Source organism: Gekko japonicus, unplaced genomic scaffold, assembly GCF_001447785.1.
Source record: "Gekko japonicus isolate JY-2015 unplaced genomic scaffold, Gekko_japonicus_V1.1 scaffold1649, whole genome shotgun sequence".
In the NCBI taxonomy this organism is placed as follows: domain Eukaryota; kingdom Metazoa; phylum Chordata; class Lepidosauria; order Squamata; family Gekkonidae; genus Gekko; species Gekko japonicus.
The window spans coordinates 242,004-254,277 of NW_015160262.1; the positions used below are offsets into that span (position 1 = coordinate 242,004).

The window sequence follows — 12,274 nt, forward strand, 5'->3', positions numbered from 1 at the left end:
CCCCCGGGCCCCTCCCGCCGGCCCCCGAGCTGGCCGAGTGGCGGCTGCGGGTGCAGCGGCAGCCGGCCTGCTTCCTGCAGCTCTGCCGGCACCTGCGCTGCGTGCCCAACATCTGGGCGCTGCACGAGTGGAGCAACTGGCTGACCCCCGTGGGCCGCGGCCGGCGCTACGACACCGCCTTCTACCTCTGCTGCCTCGGGCAAGGCCCGCCGCCCGCCTCCCACGACCAGGTGGAGGTCACCGCCTGCCAGGTGAGGAGGAGGAGGAGGAGGAGGCGCTAGGGGTGCCAGCCCCCAGGTGGGGCCTGGGGACCCCCGGAATCACAGCTCCTCTCCAGACTACAGAGATCAGTTCTCCTGGAGAAAATGGAGGCTTTTGGAGGGTGGACCCAGTCTAGGGCCTTGTACCCCACTGAGCTCCTTGCCCTCCCGAGCCTACCTCCCCAAATCAACAGGAGTTTCTCAACCTGGATTTGGCAGCCCATCCCCCGCTGGTGGCCAGGGGGGACCTAGCAACCAGTGTTCCCTCTAAGCTGAGTTAGTGTGAGCCAGCTCACAGTTTTTTAGCCTCTGGCTCACTCATTTTTGCCTCCGCTCAGGAAGGCGGGCTCCACAGCAAACTAATTTATGCAGGAGCCAAATCCCTCGCTCACACCTTTAATGCCAGCAGCTCACCAAGTAGGATTGTTGCTCACAAGACTCTACATCTTAGAGGGAACATTGCGTAGCAACCCTAGCAGATTCGGGGGGGGGGCCACAGAAAGGTGCCTTCTTCCCCCTCACCTCCCAACGACTGCACACTCTTCCCCTCGCCCCCCTCCTGGACTCCCTCCACCTTGTCTTATTAAAAGAATAAAACAAGAGTGTAGTGGCACCTGGCTACGAATGGACACAGTCTCTTCCTGCCCCAAACTTTCATGAAGTGAGGCTCTGACTCACAGAAGTTTATGTGGGAATAAATGGTGGTTGTCTGTATTAAGGCCCTCCCCCGTGCTTCTGTCTTTGTGGGGTAGGGCAGGAGATAAGTTTAATAAATATATGATGGTGCTTCAGACTAACTGGGCTGCCCAGTTCCTAGACGACCAAAGGAGAAGAACCCTCAAAAGGGGTGGAGAATGTGCACAAAGTTTGCATTTGCTTATTTACATCCCTAGATGCAAATCCATGCATAATGGCTGTAATAGAAATAGAAACGCAACTCCCCCGAGTGCTATGCTGGTGCTGTCTGGATGGGAAGCTTTTCGTAGCTCTCTAGAGATAGCTTCCTAGGTGCTCTGTGGCTGCTCAGGAGACCGGCCTCCTTAGCTGACTTGGTTGGACAGAAACACAGCCCAGAAATTTGGAGGACAAAATTCACCTGTCCTGCAAAACAGGACATTTCACCACTCCTGTCTTTTCTTGAGTCCTGCACCCAGGGGCAGATTAAGGCTCACTTGGTGCCCCCCTCCTTTCCACACTGACCCAGTCCATTTTAGTTGTTGACCTGTTGGCACAGATTAGGAGTCTCAATGCGTGGATGAGACAATGGTGTAGGGGGGAAGGGTTCAGGTTTGTTAGGCACTGGGATGCTTTTTGGAACAAGAGGGAGCTGTACAGGCGAGACGGTCTCCACTTGTCCCGAGAAGGAACCAGGCTGCTGGCACTTAAAATCAAAAAGGTGGCAGAGCAGCTTTTAAACTAAATATTGGGGGAAAGCCGACAGGAGATGAAAAGTCTCTGGTTCGGGTTGGCTCATCTGAGAGAGGTGAGGGGGTACCGGTTGCTTTTCTACAGGGAGGTGAATTGAAATTGTCCACAGAGGCCATGGCTGGTGACATGGACTGCCGGACAACGACTCGAGATAGCAAGAGGAAGGATGCAGGCTTAACTTGTAAGGGAAATTACAGCTGTTTCTATACAAATGCTAGAAGTGTCCGAGGTAAAATCGGGGAGTTGGAGTGCTTGGTGTCGGAGGGAAAAATAGACATTGTGGGTATTTCTGAAACTTGGTGGGATGAGGAAAATCAGTGGGACACAGTGATTCCCGGTTATATATTATATCGGAAGGATAGGGGGGGAAGGGTTGGAGGTGGGGTAGCTCTGTATGTCAGAGAGGGTATAAAGTCTAGAAAGATTGAGAGGCTAAGTGAATTGGATTCGCTTCTGGAAGTTCTATGGGTTGAAATAGGGGGGCCAAAAGGAAACTTAACACTGGGAGTTTGTTATCGCCCACCAGATCAAAAGATAGAGGAGGATTATAAAATGATGAATGCCTTAAAGATAGCAACTAGACAAAAACACTGTGTAATAATAGGTGATTTTAACTACCCACACATTGATTGGGTCAATATGTGTTCTAGCCGGGAAAAAGAGATTGAGTTTCTAGACACTCTAAATGACTGTGCTATGGAGCAGATGGTCACGGAACCTACCAGGGGAGAGGCGATCCTTGATTTGGTCCTAAGTAACACTCAAGACCTGGTGAGAGATGTAAAAGTGATTGCACCGCTTGGAAACAGTGATCATAATGTTGTTGAGTTCATCATTTGTACAAATAGAGAATTGGCCAAAAAGACTCACACAACCATTTTTAACTTTAAAAGGGGTAATTTCTCTGATATGAGGGGACACGTGGGGAGGAAACTGAAAGGAAAAGTAGAAAGGGTCAAAACAATTGGGGAAGCTTGGGATCTATTTAAAACTACGATCCTAGAAGCTCAAAAAATATATATTCCGCAGGTTAGGAAAGGCACAAACAGGTATAGGAAAAAGCCTGCATGGTTAACAAACAGAGTAATGGAGGCTGTAAAAAGTAAAAAGAATTCCTTTAAGCAGTGGAAAGCTAGTCACAGTGAGGCTGATAAAACGGAACACAGGCTATGGCAAATAAAATGCAAGTCTGAGGTCAGGCAGGCAAAAAGGGAATATGAGGAGCATATAGCAAAAAACGTAAAAACCAACAATAAAACTTTCTTCAAATACATTAGAAACAGGAAACCAGCCAGGGAGGCAGTGGGGCCCTTGGACGACCAAGGGGTAAAAGGAGTATTGAAGGATGATAGGGAAATGGCTGAGAAGCTAAATGCATTTTTTGCCTCCGTCTTCACTGTGGAAGATGAGAAGTGCTTGCCCACTCCAGAACCACTGATTTCAGGAGGGGTGTTGAAAGACCTGAGTCAGATTGAGGTGACGAGAGAGGAGGTCCTAAAACTGATAGACAACTTAAAAACTGAAAAATCACCAGGCCCAGATGGCATACATCCGAGAGTTCTGAAAGAACTCAAATGTGAACTTGTAGATCTCCTGACAAAGATATGTAATCTTTCCTTAAAATCTGCCTCCATTCCTGAGGATTGGAAGGTAGCTAATGTCACTCCCATCTTTAAAAAGGGTTCCAGAGGAGATCCGGGAAATTACAGGCCAGTCAGTCTGACGTCGATACCGGGTAAATTGGTGGAAACCATTATTAAGGAAAGAATTAGTAGGCACATAGATGAACAAAACCTATTGAGGCAGACTCAGCACGGTTTCTGTAAGGGAAGATCTTGTCTCACTAACCTGTTAGTGTTCTTTGAGGGGGTGAACAAACATGTGGACAAGGGGGATCCAATAGATATTATTTACCTTGACTTCCAGAAAGCTTTTGATAAAGTTCCTCATCAAAGGCTCCTAAGTAAGCTCAAAAATCATGGGATAGAAGGACAAGTCCTTTTATGGATCAAAAACTGGCTAGTTCATAGAAAACAGAGAGTGAGTGTAGGTGGGCAATTTTCTCAGTGGAGGGTGGTAAGCAGTGGGGTACCGCAGGGATCAGTACTTGGTCCACTGCTTTTTAACTTGTTCATTAATGATTTGGAGATGGGAGTAAGCAGTGAAGTGGCTAAATTTGCGGATGATACAAAGTTGTTCAGGGTGGTGAAAACCAGTGAGGATTGTGAGGCACTCCAAGGGGATCTGTCAAGGATGGGCGAGTGGGCGTCAACATGGCAAATGGGGTTCAATGTGGCCAAGTGCAAGGTGATGCACATTGGAGCCAAAAATCCTAAATATAAATACACATTGATGGGGTCTGAACTGGCAGAGACTGAGCAAGAGAGAGATCTTGGAGTTGTAGTGGATAACTCACTGAAAATGTCGAGACAGTGTGTGACTGCAATAAAGAAGGCCAATGCTATGCTGGGGATTATTAGGAAGGGTATTGAAAACAGATCAGCCAATATAATAATGCCCCTATATAAATCAATGGTGAGACCTCATTTGGAATACTGTGTGCAGTTCTGGGCACCACACCTTAAAAAGGATATTATAGCTTTGGAAAAAGTGCAGAAAAGGGCAACTCGAATGATAAAAGGGTTGGAACACTTTCCCTATGAGGAAAGGTTAAAGCGCTTAGGGCTCTTTAGCTTGGAGAAAAGACGACTGAGGGGTGACATGATCGAGGTTTATAAGATTATGCATGGGAAAGAGCAGGTAAAGAAAGAGGTACTTTTCTCCCTTTCTCACAATACAAGAACTCGTGGGCACTCCATGAAACTGCAGAGCGGTCGGGTTAGAACGGATAAAAGGAAGTACTTCTTCACCCAAAGAGTGATTAACACATGGAATTCACTGCCACAGGAAGTGGTGGGTGCTACAAGCATGGACGGCTTCAAAAGGGAATTAGATAAGCATATGGAGCAGAGGTCCATCAGTGGCTATTAGCCACAAGGTATAGCTAGGGGCTCTGGGGCAAGTGATGCTCTGTCTTCTTGGTGCTTGGGGGGGGGGTCAACAGTGGGAGGGCTTCTAATGTCCTGGCCCCACTGCTGGACCTCCTGATGGCACTGGTATTTCTGGCCACTGTGTGACACAGAGTGTTGGACTGGATGGGCCTTTGGCCTGATCCAACATTGGCGTCTCTTATGTTCTTATGACCTGTCTGACCAGATATACAATGCAGGTTGCAGCAATACAAAAATTTATTCATATGATAACACAATATACTGTACAAAGCCAAGCCAAGCTTGGGCTACATAAAGTTCTACAAAAATGCAATACAACATCTATTTTAATATTTCACAAGTTAGCCATTTTTTTTTTTTACAAGTCTTCATTCGTTTTTTTTCCCCACCCTTTCCCCAACTTTGTGGTGCCCCCTATGGCCCTGGTGCCCTAAGCACGTGCTTAGTCTGCTTAATGGTTAATCCGCCCTTGCCTGCACCCTGTTCCGCCCCTGCTCTGTACTGTTATCAGAACGTCCTGAAAAGTCATAAAAGAACACATGCCAAAAGTGTCTTGTGGTGACATTCTGCAAGAGTAGCCTGAGGCATGTCGAACTGAGGAAAAAAGCCCACTGAGTTCCATTGGTCTTACCCTACAGTCAGTTCCCCTTTCCCAGATTGTTGTCTTATGATACCACAAGCTTTCCTGGAATCGAACCTGCTTTGTCAGCTGGCACAGCAAATCTGTTTACCTTTAAGATGATGCAAGCTTCCCTTTTAAAATTGTTTTTCAGTGGTGCAGTTACATAATTTAAGACTTCGGTCTTCATAGTTTTGGAACAGGGCTTCAGATGGTAACGTATGCTTAAGATAGAAAGCTGCAAGCTACTTTGGAACACACTCTTCTGCTGAGCCCATGAGCCGGAGACTCAGACTTCCACCCCAAAGCACTGCTGGTGGTTTTGGTTGCACCAGACCAATACAGCTATCTCTCTGAAGTGTGTGTGTTCAAACATATTCTAGCCTTCCAAGTAGATGAAGTCCAAAACAATCTTGTTGCACTAAAAGAAGCTGGAGTCTAGTGGTAAGATTTTAAGTTTGGGATTAGAGCCCACTACCATGAAATTTTATGCTGGAATAAAACCTAGCTAGTCTTCAAGGTGACACTAGATTCCTGTCTATTTTTGCAACAGCAGACTAACACACCTGTTCCTGTGGTAGGTTGAACTAAGCACTGTCCTCCTTTTGGCCCTTGATATCTGAAATTTGGTGATAAAGAGCCTAGGATTGTGTCACCAAGTTTTTTAAAAAAATTCTTCTGGCAAAGTTCTTGCGCCTTTATTTGTACGCATGACTGGAGAAGACTGGAGTATACTGGTGTTGTGCTGGAAGACTGGAGAAGAGCTAATGTTGTCCCGATCTTCAAGAAGGGAAAAAAGGCAGACCCAGGAAATTACAGGCCTGTCAGTTTGACATCAATACCTGGGAAAATTCTAGAGCAGATTATTAAACGCTCTGTCTGTGAGCACCTTGAGCAGAATGAGTTAATTGGTAGTAGCCAGCATGGCTTTATCAAGAATAAGTCATGCCAGACCAACCTTATCTCCTTTTTTGACAGAGTTACTAAAATGGTTGACTCTGGCAATGCTGTGGATATATCTAGATTTCAGTAAAGCATTTGACAAAGTTTCTCATGATATCCTTGAAGATATTCAAGTGTGGGCTGGATGGTGCAACCGTTGGATGGATTTATGGTTGGTTGAAAAATCGTACTCAACGAGTGTTTGTAAATGGCTCTGCGTCTACGTGGAAGGAAGTCTCGAGTGCAGTACTGTGTCCAGTTTTGGGCACCACATTTTAGGAAGGATGTTGACAAGCTCAAGTGTGTCCAGAAGAGGGCAACCAGGATGGTGAGAGGGTTTGAATCCAAGTCTTATGAGGAAAGGCTGAAAGAGTTGGGTATGTTTAGCCTGGGAAAGAGAAGGCTTAGAGGGGACATGATTGTAGTCTTCAAGTATTTGAAGGGCTGTCATGTAGAAGATGGAGAAGATCTATTCTCTCTTGCTCCGGATTGCAAGACTAGATCTAATGGGTGGAAATTACAAGGGAGTTGTTATCAGCTAAATATCAGGAGAAACCTAACTGTAAGAGTGGTTGAGTAATGGAATAGTCTGCCTCGGGAGGTGGTGGATGCTCCTTCGCTGGACGTTTTCAAGCGGAGGCTGGACGACCATCTTTCGGGTATGTTGTAGGGCTATCTTTCGGCTATGCTCCTGCAGAGTGCAGGGGGTTGGACTAGATGACCTGCAAGGTCCCTTCCAACTCTAACATTCTATGATTCTATGACTGAAGAGGTACACGCTGTGATAGTGAAGAGCTGTGCTGACTGAATTTCAGCCTGTCATGAGGCAGTTAAAAGGCATTAGAATAATGTCAGATTAAAAAAAAAACAAAGTAGACAGCCTTATATACACTGCATTCACCTATCATGGGAGAAGAGACCTAGATCCTTGAATTCCTTAACCTTTTTCAAATAGCACCTGGGAGGCAAACAGACTTCCTGTGACAGAACTAGCGTTTGTGGGTATGTACTTCCTTTGTCAAATGTGTGAAGTGTTGTGTAGTCCGCTGAAGCCATAAGAAACCTGTTAGTCTTCACGGTGTCACAAGATACCTTGTTTTACTATCACGGACTGACATGACTGCACCTCTGGAATTTGTCACCAGGAAGTGAGGAAGCTTTCAAGTTCACCCAGACTTTTTCAGGCTGGATGTTGGGGCCCGCTGATGTGTTTCATAGTGCCTGTTTTTCTTGCTGTACCTCTTCCAGATCCCTTCTATGCTCCTCCCAGTGCAGGGAGAGGGGGGAGCTCCTGCCACCTTCTAGGAATTCTAGGCAGCAGCCACCACTTGAAGAATAGCAAGTGCCTGAGCTCATAGCTTGGCTCTCTTGGTCTTCACTAGGAAGGCATGTTTGCTTGAAACTGCTTTGTCACTACAACAGCTCCACCGCCTGTCCAGATCCAAGACTATCACAAAGGATGGGTTTACAAAAGACTGCAGTGGTACAGTCCTCATGGGACCTGATAGCTATTGCAACTTCCGGACATTGCTTTTACCAGGTTGGCACCCAGCTTGGCACAACTGCTCCCCACTTGGTCTTCTAGCTCAGCATTGTCTGCTCTGACTGGAAGCAGCTCTCTGGGCCCCACCACCATCATCCATTCACCTCAGACCTGAATGGGAAATTCCAGTACTTCAGCTATCTGCACATGTTATCCCTATTTGTTTATGCATGGCTACATTTTTTTTATCATGGCCTTCCAATATGCTCAGGGCAGGGCATGGTTCTCTCCTCTATTTTATCTACACAATAGCCCTGTGAAGTAGGTTAAGCTGAAAGAGAATGGCTGGCCTAGGGTCAGATCACATAGGTTTCCTAAGTACCATGGAGGCTTTTCCGCTTCTTTTCAAGTTGCAGCTGAAAACGCAGACCACCCCTTACATGTTTGAGTTGTGGCAGAAAAGAGGTTATGTTGTTACTGCAGTACTACTGGCTAATGATAGAAAATCCAAAATGGTCCGGTGATTGGGAAGTTATAAAACGATGATGATCAGCTTGTTCTTCCTTTTTTTCCAGTGGACAGAGCCCCCAGAAGCTATTGAACTCGTTAAGTCTCAAGACATCTGGATACCACCTCCTCAGTTTTATGAATTATGCAGACTCTGCAACTTCCCATCACTTCATGATCTGCATAGGTTTGGCTTTGAACGAGCCGCAGAGGGATGTGAACGGTGGATGTGTGTTCTGTTGACTGCGTCTGATGGCTACATGCAGCTATTACCAGGTAGATGAAAACGGGGTTTGGGTCAGCCGTTCATGTAGTGGTGGCATATTTGCAGTCTTTGGAATAGTCACCGCCAAGTTCCATTGAATATTATTAGAATATGATTTGCAACCGATTCCCATGATGTGTTTTGTAACTTCCTAGTGAGGGATATATATTTCAAATTGCCTAGCATGGGTCATTGTTACAGTCTCTGTGTAGATATGCTGGTGACCTCTGGCTGGCTTCTGAGTTGAATTGGCTTTCTATGAAATACTTGCTGAGACAAAGTGGTGGTTGTTCCTTCTTAAAGGGAACTGAAAATATTTAATTGTTGGTCTGCCCCAATTCTGAAACCAATGGGGGGCTCCTTGTAGTTAGTCGTGTTAAAATGTTGACGTCAGTATAAGGATTTCTATGAACTTGAGTATTTCCGTTCTGTTTTTTTCTTTTTTTGCCATGGGGTGGGAAGCAAGATGTTATCAACAGAGTTGCCTGGCTGAAGGCAGTTGATTGAAACTATAATTTTTAATTCTGCGTTATAGCAGGAGAGCAGGCAGCTGCAGCTTCTGCCCATTTCTACATCCCTCATCACCCTAATTTTGCTTATGCTTATAGCAACTGGGCTGCAGGTATCTCACACAGCAGGGAGATCAGCAAGATAAAATGTCCAGGACGGGTCATAGCAGAAATAGGGTGGGAGAAGTTGTGCTTCATCAAAGAATATAATTATACAGTGTCAGTCCCCAGGTTGCAGCTAAGGTTGCCAACTGCAACTTGGGAAATTCCTGGAGATCTTGGGGTGGACCCTAGGGAAGGTGGAGTAGGGGGGTGAGGGGAGCTCAGTTTGGATGTAGTGCAATAGAGTCCACCCTCCAAAGCTGACATTTCTCCGAGAGGAACTGATCTCTGGAGGGTGGAAACTATTGTTGCAACTGATCACTAAAATAAGTAACTGTGCTTGTTCTCCATTTGGGGTTCTGCAGCATGTCATGAATTACCATGCACTTCATTTAACTGGGATTCATTTTTCTTTATGTAGTTCTATTGCTTTTAGTAATGTCAGCCATGGGTAAAGCTAAGCAACAGTAAGTGCACTTTGAAGGTTGCTCCTGATTTTTCCCATCTTTAATTCAGTGTTGTAAGCTTTGACAGAGAGATAGGATAATGCCCAGTGTACTGCAGTCCTAGAATCTAGAATTCAAATCCGAGTGTGATTCCCCACTCTTCCATTTACACCTGGCTGGATGGCCTTGGGCAAACCGTAGCTCTGATAAGAGCTGTTCTTGAAAAAGAGCAGTTTCTGTCAAGAGCTCTCTGAGCCCCGCCTACCTCACAGGGTGTCTGTTGTGGGGAGGGGAAGGGAAAGGAGTTTGTTAGCTGCTCTGAGACATCTTTGGGTAGTGAAGGGTGGGGTATAAATCCAATCTCTTCTTCATCATCATCTTATGTAGGGAGAGTGGAGGCCTCTATAACAGATACTGTCTTAAACTCAGTTTTGGTTAACAAGCTAACACTAGTATTTGATATCAAAATAGCTAAAAGGTGCTAGATGTACTTAAAAGGTAGATCTCTGAAATATAAAATATTATATATAATTTAAAACGAATACATTATATTTTATAGGCGATGAACTATATCCTGAAGATCCGGATTTTACGGGAGAAAGAAAACCAGCATTATCAACAAATAAAAAGATTGAAGATGTCTTGAAAGAAGCCACTAGGCTTCACCGGATAGTAATACGAGACCTTAATAATGTTACAGTTCATGTTAATATCCCGCCCAAATATAAACATATCAATCCACTGCCACTGAACTCTAAAATGGGAAACACTTCAAATTGCGGTAGCAGATTATAGCATTATTTTTGCCATTGACGTTTCCAAAAGGGTTTACATATTCTTTATTTTAAAGTGGCACATATGAGAGATACCAAATAGGCTTTCCCAGTGGGGTTCAGATCTTGCCAGAGAACGTATGTTTTGGGAATAGCAATAATTAAAATGTTCTTGTGCCACTTTATATACCTCAGGTCTGATATCACTGATATAAGGCTTCAGTCTGAGTAATTATTTCTCTATGAATTTCTTTGCAAATGTGCCAATTCTGCAGTAGAGACATCTGTCTACTAAGTACTTGACCTTAATTTACACGTTTATGAATTTGGGACATTGACAAGCCTGTTGGACGGTATTAGACCATGACCGACTTTGGCCATTTGTCAATTCCTGGTTGAGCCGAAGTCCCTCACTATCAATGTAGCTCAGCATCTTGGAACAATTCCATTTTTTTCCTTAAAAAGGTAGGCTCACTGTTTTTTAAATAGAAACCCCACCGAATTGCCTCTAAATAACTGTGTTTAAGATTGTAGATATATGCTACAATCTTGTAAGCACAACTGATTTTTATTAATTATACTCAGTTCAGAAGTTGTACTTCTGGAACATATTTAATTGGTGCATTAACACGCTAGTGCTGCCAACACTTCATTGGATAAATTCAGTTGTGTGATGGGGCTTTCAGTTTGGAATGTTAACCGTGCATTTAAGCTACCTGTTTTGCTAACTATTTATTTGTCTTAAAAATAAATATTTTCAGCAAACTTGTTTGGTTTCATTGGTGCTAGTAATCTTTTCAGACTAAGAATGCCTTTCAAATTATTTATTTAGATACATACTCCACGTCTGCCCCACCTCTCTCCATTAGAGATCCTAAGCAGCTGACATAATTCTCCCCTCCTCCATTTTATCCTCACAAAACCCCTGTGAGGTAGGTTAGGCTGAGAGAGTGACTGGCCCAAGGCCACCCAACAAGCTTTCGTGGCAGAGTAGGGATTTGAACCTGGGTCTCCCAGATCCTGGCCTGACACTCTATCCTGCATTCCACACTGGTATGGTGGATCAGTCTCCTCACACTCAGTGATGAGAGTGGAGAAACTTTTCTGCACACCCTTACACCAAGGGTGTAATACACCAATATTTGTATTGCTTTTACACAAATGATGCCCATTTTATTGACTAGCATTCCAATAAAATCATAGAAGATATATTTTCTCCTCTCTGTAATAAAAATAAAATTTCTTACGATCTCTTTATCAGAGTAAGCAAATTGAAATGGAAAAGGGAGTGGCTGAAGAAGAAAAGATAAAGCCAGAGGAGGGGCCAAATGTAAGGGGTGTGGTTAGAGCAAAAAGAGCGTGCCAAAGGGGGCCCAGGTATACTCTATTGCCTAGGACTCACACAACCCTAGCACCAGCTCTGCCTAGTATTTAGTACTATGTGGACTTTGCTTTGCTTTCTTCCTGTATCCCTAGCTATGGATTTGAAGTGAAGAAAAGACTAGAGATACTTGTGATATGAGAAAGAATTTATTTTTAAAATTATACTTCACAGGATTGCATTTTAGGGATTGGAAGAAGTTATAGGAATATGCTTTATTTCTGTTGTGCAGAGGGTTCAGAAGATCACACAGTAATTGCATACAACATTGCGCCAGTCTAAGAGCATTGAAATCAATGTGTAATTGTTGGAGTAACTCTGAGGAAGGGAGCTTTAACTCTCAACACTGTATAACCTGGAAATCTTGTTGGTCCTTAAGATGCTACTGATAGTGCACTTGAATCTTGCTATTCTGCAGACCAACAAGGCTACCCACCTGTAACTATCTGCATAGGAATGACTGTTATTTAACCAGGTCAATGTTCAAATGTTGCAATGGGGTTCAGAATATAAAGTGCCTTTTTAGGGAACACAGTAGACTGCTTTAA

General features: G+C 44.5%; 1 protein-coding gene across 1 annotated transcript in view; it reads left to right on the forward strand.

Annotated features, from left to right (window-relative positions):
* NUDT19 (nudix hydrolase 19) overlaps nt 1-11,238 on the forward strand; it is an 11,850-nt gene extending 612 nt beyond the window's left edge. Inside the window, exons 2-4 of the mRNA XM_015414821.1 lie at nt 3-251; nt 8,319-8,526; nt 10,132-11,238. Coding sequence (XP_015270307.1) covers nt 3-251; nt 8,319-8,526; nt 10,132-10,367 — 693 coding nt within the window. The 3' untranslated portion in view covers nt 10,368-11,238. The remainder of the gene's footprint in view (nt 1-2; nt 252-8,318; nt 8,527-10,131) is intronic.
* Nucleotides 11,239-12,274: the final 1,036 nt, after the last annotated feature.